At 39.0% G+C, this 15,361-nt stretch overlaps 3 protein-coding genes across 7 annotated transcripts; 1 reads left to right on the top strand and 2 right to left on the bottom strand.

Annotated features, from left to right (window-relative positions):
- Positions 1-952: 952 nt before the first annotated feature.
- Positions 953-5,063, bottom strand: LOC133726705 (uncharacterized). 4 transcript variants are annotated; one of them, XM_062154309.1, is made up of 4 exons: positions 4,712-5,063; positions 3,904-3,964; positions 3,120-3,825; positions 953-2,559 (listed from the first exon to the last, which is right to left on the bottom strand). In XM_062154309.1, the coding sequence occupies exons 3-4, from the start codon at positions 3,822-3,824 to the stop codon at positions 1,225-1,227; spliced, it is 2,040 nt and encodes a 679-aa protein (XP_062010293.1). In that variant the 5' UTR covers position 3,825; positions 3,904-3,964; positions 4,712-5,063; the 3' UTR covers positions 953-1,224. The 4 variants fall into 4 exon arrangements, with proteins under 4 accessions (XP_062010293.1, XP_062010291.1, XP_062010292.1 ...); XM_062154307.1 differs by having other exon boundaries at positions 3,904-3,961; XM_062154308.1 differs by having other exon boundaries at positions 3,120-3,964.
- Positions 5,064-9,412: 4,349 nt separating this feature from the next.
- Positions 9,413-11,997, top strand: LOC133726704 (prohibitin-3, mitochondrial). The gene is made up of 2 exons (XM_062154305.1): positions 9,413-10,307; positions 11,764-11,997. Exon 1 carries the CDS (start codon positions 9,466-9,468, stop codon positions 10,303-10,305), a length of 840 nt encoding a protein of 279 aa, XP_062010289.1. The 5' UTR covers positions 9,413-9,465; the 3' UTR covers positions 10,306-10,307; positions 11,764-11,997.
- A 103-nt stretch (positions 11,998-12,100) lies between these two features.
- On the bottom strand, positions 12,101-14,788 carry LOC133726702 (glyceraldehyde-3-phosphate dehydrogenase, cytosolic-like). 2 transcript variants are annotated; one of them, XM_062154301.1, is made up of 11 exons: positions 14,690-14,788; positions 14,508-14,608; positions 14,140-14,258; positions 13,938-14,037; positions 13,698-13,844; positions 13,565-13,625; positions 13,247-13,365; positions 12,993-13,135; positions 12,767-12,868; positions 12,500-12,589; positions 12,101-12,418 (listed from the first exon to the last, which is right to left on the bottom strand). In XM_062154301.1, exons 1-11 carry the CDS (start codon positions 14,715-14,717, stop codon positions 12,343-12,345), a joined length of 1,086 nt encoding a protein of 361 aa, XP_062010285.1. In that variant the 5' UTR covers positions 14,718-14,788; the 3' UTR covers positions 12,101-12,342. The 2 variants fall into 2 exon arrangements, with proteins under 2 accessions (XP_062010285.1, XP_062010286.1); XM_062154302.1 differs by having other exon boundaries at positions 12,767-12,850.
- Positions 14,789-15,361: the final 573 nt, after the last annotated feature.

Raw genomic sequence — 15,361 nt, 5'->3', positions numbered from 1 at the left:
ACACTGCGTACAATATTGATTTCCCAAAGTTGACTATGACTTGTTGAAATCCAGCCAGATACAATTATTTTGGGTGGTTCCTAATGCAAGGTTGACCAATTCCATATATATGATTCTCGCTATCAACTGCTTTTTTTATTTTCTTCATTGCGTATGTGTTTGTGTTTTGGATTTTCAGTCATTGTGATATCCTTGTTTATGATTGGGATCACAAACTGGGCTGTCAATGAAGAAAGAGAAGCCTACTCGTTGAAATATCTATTCAGATTTCATACATTAATTTGTTATAAACTTGGTAGGTATTGTGTGCGCTAGAAATGAATTGGAGTAGTAAAACTTTTGCTAAGTTGAATTCTTGCCAAGTTGAAATTCTTGGCCATCAAATATTTCAAGGGAACAAGAGTAGAAAAGGGCCATACCTGAAAACCCAAAACAAGAATGTTGACTGATGTAGACGAACATTACAGAATTAGGCTTCATACCCTGAAAGGGATTAGACTGCTTAGTTGATAGGCCCATTGGCTCATTGAATCATTCGATAATTGCTGAGTTCACTCTAGAGGTCAATCTTAGAGTTATCTCAATTTTTGTTTTAATCTTGTCTGGATCATCATAGTTTGAACTTTGAACAACTAACCTACGAGATGTACGTTATAGTTTGACCGTTGAACCTAATAAGTTATACGAAAACTATTGACGTTGACGTACAGTTATACCTTAACTTCATATTGTTCTTACATCTCCTCCTTTTAACAATATAATCGATCACTAGATTGTTTTTGATTACCTATATTTTCTCAACCAGTAGTGGAGCTGAATGTCCAAGTGAGAACCCAGAATAGATTTTATAGAAAATGCCCAATGTTCATTGACCCTTGGCATACATAGTACCTACTATATAGATAAGACGTCTTTGCCAAAAAAAAAAAAAAAAGAAGATAAGAAGGTCATATATTCTCCAAGGAAAAATACTATTCATGGATTCCTCTTCTCTGCTCTTATTCTTTATTCTCCAGGAAAGAGTAAGGAAGTTCACACATGAAAGATAGATCCTAACTACTTTTAGAAAAGTGCATTAACTTGGACGGTTTTAAGTTTTAACTAACAGGTTAAAACAAGCAAACATACCATAAAATACTAGACAAAAATAAACAGAAAAAAGTAGTACTAATAGCACCACTAGCTGAACTAACATGATCATCTTCCTCTATGTTAGTCAATCGTTTAAGCCACTGAAATAACAGGAGGAGGCTTGAAGCTTTGGTTCTGATGTTGCCTGCTAACCGGGTGCTTCACAGATAGGCCTGATGCCCCAAAACAGAAGTAATGCCTCCTCAACCTTCTGTTAAGGCTGCCTTGTTTACCCAAATTTGGGGTGTCATCATCATCTACTTGATTGGACCAAGATGGTCCAGTGGCATCAGTGTCAATGCAAACACCTTTCTGTTTATCTAGAGAACTAGGTGAAGAGAGTGATGATGATTTCGAAAATGAGCTAGAGCGAGAACGGCCTGGGACAGTTATGTGTGGGATTGCCTGCATTACACCATGCCTTAAACCCGAAGCAAATTTCTTCTTGGCGGTTGGACTTGATTGGTTACTCCTCACTGCGAGTGTTCTTTTGTTATTGGGAAGTGATGAGGAGGCCTTTGAGAATCTCTGGCGAAGTGGTGTGGGAGCCTCATCTGAAGTAGTGCTGCCAAAATCTACTGATTTCTTGAATCTTTCAGGCTTCTTCTCTTTGATCCGGGGCCACCCTATTGCACGTTTCAGTCGTTGTGCTGCATGGTTTACAGAACCTGAAGGCTTTTTAGTACTAATTGAGCTCTGGTTCTCATCAGTTGTGTTGCGTGGATTTAGTTCCGGTGAAGATGAATTGCTTCCTATACTAACCTTGTGCTGGTGACCAGCACTAGCAACTGGTACATTTTCAACTCCTGTATACAAAAAGATTTCAGTATCGGAGATTTTAAACGATGTTCCAGGACTGCCTCCATCGCCTTGCATCTTTAAGTGTGAAGCAATGGCTTTTCTTGCACTGTAATAGTCCTGACAACCAAAGATCCCCCCAGCCGAAATCAACTGCCTAATTAGTATATCCGAGGATGCAGAACGAGGCCATTGCCTGAGGTAATCAAGTGCAGTCATGCCATCTACATCCCGGACATTGACATCAATTGATCGAGACATCATCAGAAGTTGCACCAAGTCAGAGTGAACATTGCCAATGATTGCTGTGTGAAGGGCAGTCCGGCCTTCATTGTTTTTGGCATTGATGACTTCTTCAATGTCAAAGACTCTCCCACAGACCAAGTTCTTCAGGAGATGAATCTGTCGGTCCAATCTACGGAAGGCAGGAGTTTGGAAGCCAGATATAACCTTATGGAGAAATGTTTCTCCAGAGTTGTTTTTTGTAGAAATCATTGATGAAGGAGATGCAGATAGAAGAGATTCCACTGCAGCTAATTGGCCCCTAGAAGCTGCAACATGCAATGCTGTGTTTCCCTGATGGTCTTTGGAGTTTATGATATCATATGCGGCTATAAGGTACTTCACTACCTGCATCGATAACAAGGATCAATAATCAAATATACGGACCAAATGATAACAAAGTTTCAGTCAGGGCTTAAATTAAGTGTTGATTTTCACCATGGGAAAGGACAACATGTGCCTTATACAGAACAGCTACAAATAGAAGATGAAGATGTAACTATTATAACCAGTGCTCTTAATAGTGAATTCATAATAAGAATCGATAAAATTTTCGAACAATCATGAATCAGTCATCTAGCATCTATGGCAGCAAATATGCCTTAAAAGTTAAAACTATTGATCATGATTCATGACATCTTGGGTAGTAACACAACTAAAGCCATACAGAGTCATGCCATTCACCTTCTTCTCTCTTCTTGCTACTATATCCAACCGTACAACAAATTAACCATAACCTCAAATTGGCAGAAACTGTTACCATTCTGAGTCATCCCCAACCCCAACAATTACTATGAAAATCGATTTAGATATCTTCGAAATTTATGCTTGTAACAGTGAAAGAAGAATGCCCAAAAGAAAGGTCAAAGCTTTTCAAAATGCATATTAATGGAAGCTAGAATTCTCACCTCTACCCGTCCTTTTCCAGCTGCTGCATGTAGAATAGTGGATCCCTGAACATCCCTATAAGCCAAAACATCATTGCAATCCGAAAGAAGCTCCTTCAAAACCAACAAGTTTCCTCCTCTGACAGCAGCATGAACCGCCCTGTTAACCATCTCCCTCTTATAAACACAAGGAATCTCCCCAATGTGTTCCTCCAATTCCCCACCTCTGCCCGAAAATCGTGGAGAAACTGCAAAGTCAAACAGCAGCCTGAAAACCTCAGCATTCTTGCTCCTAGCAGCAGCGTACAGTATATCAGTAACGCCAAACTCTCCTTCCCCGAAAACAAGAAGAGGGTTTCTCTCAAGCAACTCTTGGACAAAACCAAGCTGTCCAGCTGACGAAGCTGTGTAAATGAGCCATCCACCATAACCAGCTCGAATGAGGGAGTTCTTTCCCTGTTTAGACTCACATTCATGGAAAAGCTTTCGCGCAACATGTGCACGACACTTGGCTACGCCATGGAACTGCTCTTCATCATCCCAAACAGTCTCAAGGCGGCGAATTCTACGTAGAGATGTGAGCTTGATGAGGTGGTTGCTGTCAATGCGGATGAGCTCTCGGACCAAGTCATACTGTCCATTGGCGGCTGCATAGTCAATCGGAGAAGCATACCACCATTGGTCTCCGGTGCTTTCCCACCGGAGAGGAAAATATGTAGGAGGCATTCTGTAGAAGGTGTTTAGGAAAATATAATGCAGTACTAGTAGGAACAACCAAATTGAGTGAGAGTTGAGGAAAGCTCACACAATGAGAGGAGAAGAGGACCCTGGTTTTGTATTAATTTAAGGAGTTGAACTACTACCTGCTGTTCAAATAGTTCACTTAGAAATATGAAAATGGAAATGAAGAATAAATAAACCGAAGCACATGCAGCAAAGGGAATTAAGAATTGCCTTAAGTGTTGAGGCCAAGGTTAGAGAGGATGGGATTGTTAATAATATCAAGTAGTTTAGATGAGAAGGGAAACAACCATCATTGCTTACACAAATGGAAGGCAGGAAAAGAAACAGGCCCTTTGAGATATGTTACAATAAAATAGGGTCAATATCAAATATTTTCAGAAGATATCAAAGGCGGATGATAGACATTTGGTTGTGACAGATAAAGGGACTGGCGGATAGCACATAAACTATAAATGACTTAGAATGCTATGGTTCGATTTTGTGTTTTGGGATCTGCTATGACTTTTAATCCTAGTCGTAAAAGTATATGGGAGCTGAAATGAATTCGTAACACTTTTTAGGTGTGTAGAGTTAAAGATAGACTCATAACCATTAGATTTATGATACACCGCTAAAATTGATCTTAGCAATTCCTAACGCAGAAAATTGGAACAGAGAATCCAAGTTCACCGATACAAAGAAAGAAAGGTTTGATGAACAAAAACTGAAAATTTTAATTTAAAATGAAATTTCAAGATGAAAGGAGATTCCTTTTGTACTGTGAAAGTTACAGATGCAGAAATGATGATGGTCTTAAAGAATTAGATAGATTAGACTAAAGTTTATTGGTTGGAATATTGATAATGATCATAGAGGAGAGGAAGAATTACCGTGCTCAAAGATGTCGGAATGATCAAAAAGATTGAGGCAGAACTGAAGGAAGGCAGAGCTTTTCAGAAATGGAGGTGGAGCTTTTCAGAGAGAGAGTTTATGATATGAGAAAATTCTTAGTGACTCTTAAATATATCATTACTTTAAGTTTTGATTTTCAGACTTGTACTTATTATGGTTTTGCTTTATTCTTTGGTCGTTAGCTACTCTAATTAGACAGTAAGGGGATAAAGTGACACTCTAACTGCATCATAATCCACTTTGTTGTCCCAGTCAAGGACTCAACCAAAGATAATACTGATGTTTAGCCTTTGACTCCAGAATCTGGTTTATATACTTTAGGAAATTTTTATTCTAATTAAGAACTCAGAAACCAATTAACTTAGATTTACAGGAACTTAATGTTAGGAGGTGATAGGTGGCTTACTCAAACCAACTTCTATGTGCTGACCTTAATGGTTCATCTATTAACTGCATAAATTAATATTGGGTCGGTGCAAACCCACAGCTTTGACATAATGTCCAAAATTTAGACTTAATAAACCCAACCATGGCACATAAATAGGTAATTCCCTTATCATTCAGACCATAAAGAAAACCTTTCAAGAGGTTTTAATCACCTGCTTTTCTTATTTTTCTGTTCTCCTGCGGAATAAAACTACCAGCAGATCAATTCTAAAGCAAGAGATATGGTATAGCCTAGCTAGTTGGATTTGTTAACTCATTCCAAGAGAAACTGAACTATAAGGTTGGGAAGGTGTAGTCTTATTGGGACATACAGCTAGCTCTCCTAAAAGCAAAAGATGGCATGTGAAAATGAGAGAGAGAGGCCTGCACCAGCCTTTCTAACTTTTTGAGAAGAACAAGATTCAAAAGCTATGAATTGGGAATAGTGGGTTACTACCCAATACTGACTTTAAAAAGCCTTTAGCAATAATAATGCATGCTGCATGTGACATGTCAAATTTCCATGAGTCTCTTTCTTTGCTTTAATGGAATTCATTGAAGCCCAAGTGCCTAACCCTTCACATGGAAAAATCCAGAAAGAAAAAGCATGTAGATTCATCCTAGTATATACTAGCATAAGAGTGATAGATGATATATAGTCCTTTATATTTCTACAACAAGAGAAGTTCTACATATATGTGATAGGATTAGGACCTTGATGAATGAGGACAATAGATCGATGACCAAGTTGATGTGATAATGATGGAGGGAAAAGGGAAAAGCATGTAGCTTTCTGTGAATCACTAGTGGTGAGATAGGAATAGGAATGGAAATAGGATCGAATAGAATCCGACCCACCATTAATTTGTTAAACTTGAGTTGGGTAGTACCTAATGGGGGACATCAGTAGGACAGTAGGATGGTGCCTTCCACCACCTATGAATATGATGTTCAATAACCAATCTCCAAAAGTTTTGGGCCCAACTGAATGATACATTAATCAAATTCTATAATGCATAGCTGGGATTAACATGTTCTTGGTATATATAAGAAGCATCGTCTTATATCTACACATCACTTGCACATTTCAGATAGAAACCAGACAATTTTTTATCAGGGTATGAAGACTAGTTATGCATACAGATTGATGTTCATAGGGGAACTCAAGTCAAGCAAGAGTCTTGATTGATCGCATGGTCAATGGGTGGTTATTAACGCTTCGATTAAGATCTAAAGTGTGCTAGTGAATTTATTCTTGGGTACTGGAGTGTATGTTGTTAGGTACTAGTGAAAATTATTTGCTTAGAGATGAAATATGTAGCAAAACGAATTATGAATGTTTCTTGAGATTTGTATGTACACAAAGGCTCAGCTGCTCCAAGTCGAAGTCCAAGGCACACCCTTTCCCTTTCATAAATCGTATCTTCTTTCTATATCTAGAACTGCTGTGTGAAAGTTGATCACAGAAGCATTGGAATAGTGAAAGAAAACTTTTGGTCAAACCCTTTCACTAACAAAGTAAAAGGTAGACTCCATTATAAGCTAAACAGGAATGGGGTAAATGAGAAATTGAGTGGTGAATTTTAGTGCGTAATTTTAAGGCTCCACAAATGAGCTAAGGTCATTCCTGCTTTTATTTAATACACCATCACATATTCACATAATCTCCTCACATGCAAAAGACACAATCATTCAAAGGAATCCCAGAAGATTTAGAAGCATGACAGAGTAGTAAAACCGGTACCTCTTTTCTGCTTATTAGCACATGACACACCAATCAGGGCATTTGTACTAAAGTCTAAACTTCCAACGCTTCTGATCTTTAGGGTTTTGGCACCAAGCTCAATAGTAGACTCAGACTTGGCTTCTTTGCCAGTGTTTGATGCTTAATCCCTTCATTAACCGTAAGAGGCGTTGGACTTGGGCACAACTCACTTGCCACAGACTTTACTGTGCCTGGTTCGTAAGCTTCGAATGCGGCCTAAGCCCACCCATGAGCCCACTAATGCTAGAAATGTCATCACTCAAAGCATGACATGAGCGTAACTGCAAGTCCTAATGATAGGTTCCCGCTACTCGATCCTTCCCTTAAAAAAGAAATCTTTCTAAGGTTTTCCCAGTATAAATCTGCCTCTAGGGTTTCGAACAGTGACGACGCGACGATGGAAAAGAGCGATCGCGGCGTCGATCCATATTCTTTGGGGTGGCATGAAGATTTTATCTGCTATTGTACCTTCCTCTTCTTTCTCTTGTTTCGTTTTGTGTCTTTGGAATTCATCAGCAAAGAAATTATGTGTTATGCTCTTTCGTTTGGGATCAGACCAGATGGAAAATAATACAAGTATAGTTGGTAAGAAGGAACGACAGTATGTGACAAAGAACTGCATTGGCAATTAACATCCTATCTTTAGCACCCTGATGGTCGCTGTAACTTTTGTAACTTTAATTAGAAGCAGGGCCCTGTGCCAAAAACAGAAAGAAGATAAACATTGATTGACGTAAATCTGCTGGGGTTGTTATTGATCGACGTGTTCATAAGGGAACTAAATCGATCAGGAGACGATGATTGAAGGTACATTGTTATCAACGTACAGTTAGATTAAGAACAACTAATATATATTGAGAGCTAGTGAATTTGTTCTTAGGTACTGGAGAGTTCGGTGTTGGGTACTAGTGTGTACCACTCAAAGCCACAGGTTGCGGACTCAGGTGCTCCGAGTCCAAGGCATACCCTTTCCCTTTCATAAAGCATATAGAACGAAGATATCTAGATTACTGCTGTATGGATCGAAATAGCTAGCCTTGGAATTGTGAAAGAAAACTTCTGGTTTAACACAATATATATGTAGATCGAGATGACTAACAGAGTAAAAGGACTCATTGTGAGTTAAACAGGAATTGGGTAAATAAATTTTAGTGTGTGAATTTTTAGGCACCACAAAGATGTAGGAGCACGCTAACCCGATTCATATATAATTCGAAAGTTTTTCTGGTTCTTTGCTAATTGGGGGCTAAATCTCCGTAAATGAAATCACTTCTGCTTTTCATGACATTCCATCTCATAATTTCCCCAATTAACTGCAAAAGAAGCAATCATTCAAAGGAATCCCAGAAGATTTAGAGGCATGACAGTCGACAAAGGTAAAACTGGCACCTCTTTTCTGTTTATTAGCACATGGCACAGCCAATCAGGGCATTTGTAATCTTCCCAACCCTTATGATCTTTAGGGTTTTGGCACCAAGCTCTGTAGTAGACTCAGACTTGGCTTCTTTGCCTAGTGTTTTATGCTTTCAATTGGTGTATCAAATTATCAATGGCTAGCTCGCTCCATCTCTTCCTCTTAATCATCTAGCTTAATCCCTTCTTTGTGATCAGATGGAGTTGATTGCCTTAAACATATGTCCCTGCTCCAACGCTTATATCAATTTTCCAATGATCAAAAACAGAAAAAAAGGATCAGAGAATTTCTAGCCTGATTAAGCATATAAGGATTGTTTGAGTACCAATGCTCAATTGTACTTTGCTCTTACCGTATAGAAGAGCCTTTTTTTTTTTGACCCTAAAATACTTTCGTTGTGGGTAACCAATTCAGGACAATCTTATCATGACTCTCTAAAATTCTTTTCATTTCATAATTCTAAGCCCTTAACCACCGAGAGAACTAGAAAACCTCGATAAGAAGGGCGAAAAAAGTTATAGAATTTTATGAGAGATTTAATTGCACTTTTTTATTTATTTAAAATGTCGCCTTCTGCCACCACCAAGGTCCCTCATTTCCCTATTTTGACTTGTGATGAATATTTATTTTGCCCCGTGAGCTTAATTCAAAAAAAAAAAAAAAAAAAAAAAAAAAAAAGAAGGGTCCCTCATTCCTTCACTCCTCAAGTTATTATTTTATTTTTTTGTTATACCTATGCTTGCTGCATAAGTTGTCCACAATTTAGAATTTGAGGCTCTTCTAAGGGTATATTTGAGGGTTCCATAATAAAATCGGGTTGTTAGATCATTTGAGAGCTTGAGATCGAACTCATAATAGAATCATGTTTTAGGTGATTGCAAGAACATGGAGGGGAGCTGGTATCTAGACAATACCATTTTCTTTCTAAAACAATACGATAAAAATGTAAAAAAGAAATTTCGTAAGACGCAAACTACGGCCCAAGTCACAAGAAGGAGTTATCCAAAGCCCAGCCCACCTCTGAGAAACTGCCCTCTTGCCCAAGTAGTCCGAAGGGGTTTTAAACATCATAAACCCTACCTCCTCCCCACTCCAGAAAACCCATCTCACCTTCTCTTCATCACACCATGGGAAGCAACCAAGCCGCCGTGTCCTTCCTCACCAACCTCGCACGCGCCGCCTTCGGCCTCGGCGCCGGCGCCACAATCGTCAACTCCGCCCTCTACACCGTCGACGGCGGCCAGCGCGCCGTCCTCTTCGACCGTTTCCGCGGCGTCATCGACGAAACCGTCGGCGAAGGCACCCACTTCCTGATCCCATGGCTCCAGAAGCCCTACATCTTCGACATCAGGACCCGCCCCCACACCTTCTCCTCCATCTCCGGCACCAAGGATCTACAGATGGTCAACCTCACTCTTAGGGTTCTCTCCCGCCCCGAGGTCAGTCGCCTCCCTCAGATCTTCAAAACCCTGGGGCTCGAGTACGACGAGAAGGTCCTCCCCTCGATCGGGAACGAGGTTCTCAAGGCGGTGGTGGCGCAGTTCAACGCCGATCAGCTCCTGACGGAGCGGCCGCACGTGTCGGCGCTGGTGCGGGAGAGCTTGATCCGCAGGGCTAAGGATTTCAACATTGAGCTGGACGACGTGGCCATCACGCACTTGTCGTACGGGGCGGAGTTCTCACGCGCCGTCGAGCAGAAGCAGGTGGCGCAGCAGGAGGCGGAGCGCTCCAAGTTTGTTGTGGCGAAGGCGGAGCAGGAGAGGAGGGCTGCTATTATCAGGGCTCAGGGTGAGAGTGAATCTGCTAAGCTGATTTCTGAGGCGACTGCCGCTGCCGGAAGTGACTTGATTGAACTTAGGAGGATAGAGGCCAGTAGAGAGATTGCCGCCACGCTCGCCAAGTCGCCGAATGTCAACTACCTGCCTAAGGGGAACCAGGTCCTCTTCGGCCTCGGTGGTGGTCGTTGAATGTAATCGATTTCACTCCAATCTTGTTGTTTCGCCCATTATGTTATGATTTGCTTTGCTCTAAATTTGCTTGTTTTTGGTGTGAGTTGAAACTTGAATTCTATGCATATGTATTGGAATGTTTGAGTAGACTCTGTATCTGGTTTAGTTGCGAATTGATAACTGAATGGCAATGAGAACTATACTTTGCTTTGCTCTAAATTTGCTTGTTTTTGGTGTGAGTTGAAACTTGAATTCTATGCATATGTATTGGAATGTTTGAGTAGACTCTGTGTCTGGTTTTAGTTGCGAATTGATAACTGAATGGCAATGAGAACTATAATCATCTCTGCTTTCTAGCTTAGTTTGGACAGCATTATGATTAGTTATGATATAATAAGCATTGAAGTAGACTAAACCTATAATCATGTCTGCTTTCTAGCTTAGTTTGAACAGCATTATGATTAGTTATGATATAATAAGCATTGAAGTAGACTAAACCTATAATCATGTCTGCTTTCTAGCTTAGTTTGAACAGCATTATGATTAGTTATGATATAATAAGCATTGAAGTAGACTAAACCTATAATCATGTCTGCTTTCTAGCTTAGTTTGAACAGCATTATGATTAGTTATGATATAATAAGCATTGAAGTAGACTAAACCTATAATCATGTCTGCTTTCTAGCTTAGTTTGAACAGCATTATGATTAGTTATGATATAATAAGCATTGAAGTAGACTAAACCTATCCTGATGAGAATTGATTAACCGGAATAGGGTGTGATCAAATTTCTAGTTTAGTTTAGACAACTTTCTGCTTATGATATAATAAAGCATTAATGTAACCATGTATCTGTGGTGGTTAAACAAAGTGGAGCCTCGAGTGAAGAGCAGAGAGCCATGCGCTTGCTACTTCTCATAGTGCTCCGCAAATTGATTACCTTGCTGTTACAGAAGGATGGTATTCCATGTTTTTTGTTAATATTAAGGGATATGATACACCATGAAGTTAAGTCTATAAGCTCAACCTGCTCAGGTCTATAGTTTTCGTGAACTTCTAATTCAGTAGTAGATTTTCAAAACTTTGTTGGACATCAATTGGGATGTACATTTAGAATTGGTTCCTTTTCTAGAGTCCCTTGATCCCTTTGCAGATATACTGTACAGTGTATGCAGTCAAGTTAGTTTGGTTGCTTGTATTTTCTGGCTCCTCTTTTTTCTCAGTGTTAGATATTGCTTGATAAATCCAGAAATTCACCACTACAATTCTTGCTTTATTAGGAAGTTGGAGAAATTAATATGATGTGTGACTTGTGTGTTTAAGCTTTGCTTGATACTGTATTTTCTGTTTATGTTATGCATTTACACTATCTAATAAGAAAATTGGTGGATATAATTGTTCTTTATCCTTGCTGAACTCGGTGGACTTGATTTAGTTCATTTTGGAATTTAATATATATTGTTTAAAATTTTGCAGGGTCTCAAGAAGCAGCACAAGCATGACCGGATCATAAATAGCCAGAAGAGGGGATATTTCAAGAAGCTTTTCTGTTTTTGCTTGGAAATAGTCGGAACCTTCATAATGTTAAAAAAAAAAAAAAAACTAATGGTTTTAGGAAAGCTTCTGGATGTTGTTTAAATGGCTAAACATTCTGCATGTTTGTTGGTACTTTCACTACTTTGATTAGAAATATTGGAGCTCTTTTGTTAATATGCTGCTGGATATGTCCTTGTCCTTTGTTATATCTGTTTCCTTATATATTCAGCAGTTCTTCTTAAATATATAAAACACTAGGGCAATAAGCAAAGCAACAAGGCAGAATTTGACATGTTCTGTGAACAGTGCTTGTATTTCATCGTAGCCAAAGCTACTGGAGTAACTCTTTACAAAATGAATTTGAGTCATCTTTACTGCAGTTAGCAAAAACCTGTAAGACACAATAAGTCTCAACACCATGTCAAACCCAGAATTGCAGAAGCAGTGGTGCTATTTTTACTTTCTGTCAAAGAAATGGTAGATAACATCCTCAGTTCAGAAAATTTCGGTGAACAATTGTCAAGAATTAGCTGCCTCTGAACTTTCATCTTGGCTAACAGAGGCCATGTGACAGATCAAGTCGATAACTCGTGAGCTGCAAAGTGTATTACATTTAGTATCCCACAATGATGTTAAAGAAACCCAGATTGTATAATGAAAATATTGAGATAATTACCTATAAGCCCATTCGTTATCATACCAAGAGACAAGCTTCACAAAGTTGTCATTCAAAGCAATTCCAGCCTTGGCATCGAAAATGCTCGACCTGCAACATAACATATGGTGCACTCACTGAGAAATAGCTCCTGCATTTGCCATGAAAAAGGTCGAAAAGAAAGGCACACAACCAGAAACTACTGAAAATCCAATCTACAGAGGCAGCGCATTACATTATATTTCCGAAGTTTTGTGTACTAGATACATGTTCCATGAATATCCTCACCTATTGTCACCTAAAAAGTCGGTGGAAACCACATCATCATCAGTGTATCCAAGGATTCCTTTCAGGCTACCCTCAGATTCTGTCCTGCAATTTGCAACAGAACTAAAATTTAGATGAGCAGATCATCAAAGATGAGTAGGTTATATCATCAAACAGAATAATCTGGCCTATAGATGCAACCAAGTAACCCAAGAAATCATAGTGAACCTTCCTTCCTAATCCTTACTTGATAGCATTTTTTATCTCATCATAAGTAGCCTGCTTCTCAAGTCTCACAGTGAGGTCAACCACAGAAACATCAACAGTGGGAATGCAGAAGGCCATTCCTGTTAGCTTCCCTTCCAGTGCCGGCAGCACTTTACCAACACCCTGCAAAAATCAAATCAGCTCTAATTCTCAACATTTTTAAAAATTTGATGAACTATTTCAAAAAAAAAAAAAAAAAATTTGATGAAACAAAATTAGACAAGTAGCACGGACAGAAAGGGCTAGCTTGACATCATTCCTAGCAGTATTGGAGCTAGGAATGATGTTGCGCCCAGCAGCTCTACCGACTCTCCAGTCTTTCTGACATGGTGCATCAACGGCTTTTTGAAAAGCTGCATTGCATCGAAAAATAAGTCAACCAACAATCCCATTACAGGGCTAGCTTACTTTCTGCTGAAATGAGTACATATACATTAATCTATGCAAGCCTCAGATTTCACAATGTGGGATTCTACAGTCTCCAACAAGATCAATAAAAGGCTTAAGGCTAAGCTCGCAACTGATATGAATACATTTTACATACATACTGACCAGTAATAGAGTGGACCGTAGTCATTAGACCCTCCACAATACCAAATTTCTCATGGATAACCTGTCAATATATGTATCATAATTAGTTAACCAGTTAATTAATCAAGTAACTAATATGAAATCAAGTTGATACCTTTGCCAATGGAGCAAGACAGTTGATAGCACAGCTTGCATTAGAAACAACTTTAAGATCCGGAGTGTACTCCTTCTCATTTACGCCTACAACGAACATAGGAGCATCGCTACTAGGAGCTGTAATTACAACCTTCCTTGCACCATACTGTATGTGTATTAAACAAACTATTTAACTATACATGTATGTTATTATATAGTAAACACGAGATCATAACCATTGATTAATATCAAAGTTCACCTGCATATGGAGAGCAGCTCTGGCGTGATCCGTCATATTTCCAGAGGCCTCAACCACAAATTCAGCATCGACCTCTTGCCATGGGATGTACGCGGGATCCCTAGTTAATCAAACGTACAGGAAACTTGATATTTCAGTACTCTAGCGAACAAAGTAAACATAGGATCGAATTAGGTTCTAACTGGTAATTAAGTCGGTATACCTGCCATCAAAAATTCTAACTGGGTGGTCACCAAAGAGAATGGTCTTCTCGTCCTTAAGCGAAAGTTCATGTTGGTGCTTCCACCTACCGTGAACACTATCGTACTTAAACATGTAGATCTGCATGGTGTATAGATACATACACAATCCTCAAATAACCGAAAAGCCGATGAGAAATCAAATCTCATGCACAAAGACATGCATACATTTACATAACGCTACATGAGTAGTTAAACCGGTTAACTTCATACTACACTAAGCTTACTCATCTAACAATGTTACTTTGTCTAAGGATACAAAACTTGGGCCCGCCTACAAACATATCATATTTCTGCAAAAACTCAAGCAAATCCAAAATTGTGTGCATACCATATACTTGGCATCGATGTTTGGATCATTTATACCAACTATTTCGATATCATCTCTTTGTAGAGCAACCCTTGTCACCAAGCGGCCGATTCTTCCAAATCCTTCACCACATAACATCAGATCAAGACCATTGATGTAATGCAAATAGCTCAACCACAATGAAGAAATACAATATTCAATACCATTTATGGCAATCTTGATCTTGGCCATGAGGAATGCTGCTATATATGTAAAAGGGCAAAAAGAGTGAAATTGAAAAATGCTTTGTGATTACGAAAGAGGAAGAATGAAAGACGGTGAGTTGTATTTATGTATAAGTAAAGACCACCATGGACGACACGTTAGGCGAACAAAATGGGCGGTGCACAATCACTTACCGTATACTCTATTGAGGTGGCATGGACGCCGTTCCCTTCGAACAAAGATGAATTGGTAAACAGTGAGTCAGTGACTATGAAGGAGAAATTATATTTTGTATTTTCAAGATTCGCCGAATTAGTCTAAGATATCCAGATTAATGCTAATTAATAGGTCACGGTGTCTTTAATTTAATTTCAAAAGAAATTCCTACTCGTTTTTTAGCATCTTCCAATACCTTAATGAAATCATCCAAACTTGGAGCAAATTGTCATTACATATTATCTGTAGTGAATTGCATGGATAACAAAGACATGTACTTCTTAAATTCTAGCAACCAAAGTCTTTAAACTAGTCATATCACACAACATACATTTTCCTTTTACCTGCCAAGAAAAAACGAGTTGGTATGAAACTATAGTCATGGACATATAGTGAGAAGGAATTGAACAGGGTTCACTTGGATATTTATGACTATTCATCACTAGCTTGTAAAC

Source organism: Rosa rugosa, chromosome 1, assembly GCF_958449725.1.
Source record: "Rosa rugosa chromosome 1, drRosRugo1.1, whole genome shotgun sequence".
In the NCBI taxonomy this organism is placed as follows: domain Eukaryota; kingdom Viridiplantae; phylum Streptophyta; class Magnoliopsida; order Rosales; family Rosaceae; genus Rosa; species Rosa rugosa.
This window is presented reverse-complemented; position numbering and strand designations above follow the sequence as displayed.

Coding starts and splice junctions, on each gene's coding strand:
- LOC133726704 (XM_062154305.1), top strand. CDS start 9,466: ATGGGAAGCAACCAAGCCGCCGTGTCCTTCCTCACCAACCTCGCACGC.
- LOC133726705 (XM_062154308.1), bottom strand. CDS start 3,824: ATGCCTCCTACATATTTTCCTCTCCGGTGGGAAAGCACCGGAGACCAA. Junction 2,560..3,119: donor CTGGAAAAGGACGGGTAGAG/GTGAGAATTCTA, acceptor TTATCGATGCAG/GTAGTGAAGTACCTTATAGC.
- LOC133726702 (XM_062154301.1), bottom strand. CDS start 14,717: ATGGCCAAGATCAAGATTGCCATAAATG. Junction 14,609..14,689: donor GATCAAGATTGCCATAAATG/GTATTGAATATT, acceptor TATGTGGTGAAG/GATTTGGAAGAATCGGCCGC. Junction 14,259..14,507: donor ACATCGATGCCAAGTATATG/GTATGCACACAA, acceptor TACACCATGCAG/ATCTACATGTTTAAGTACGA.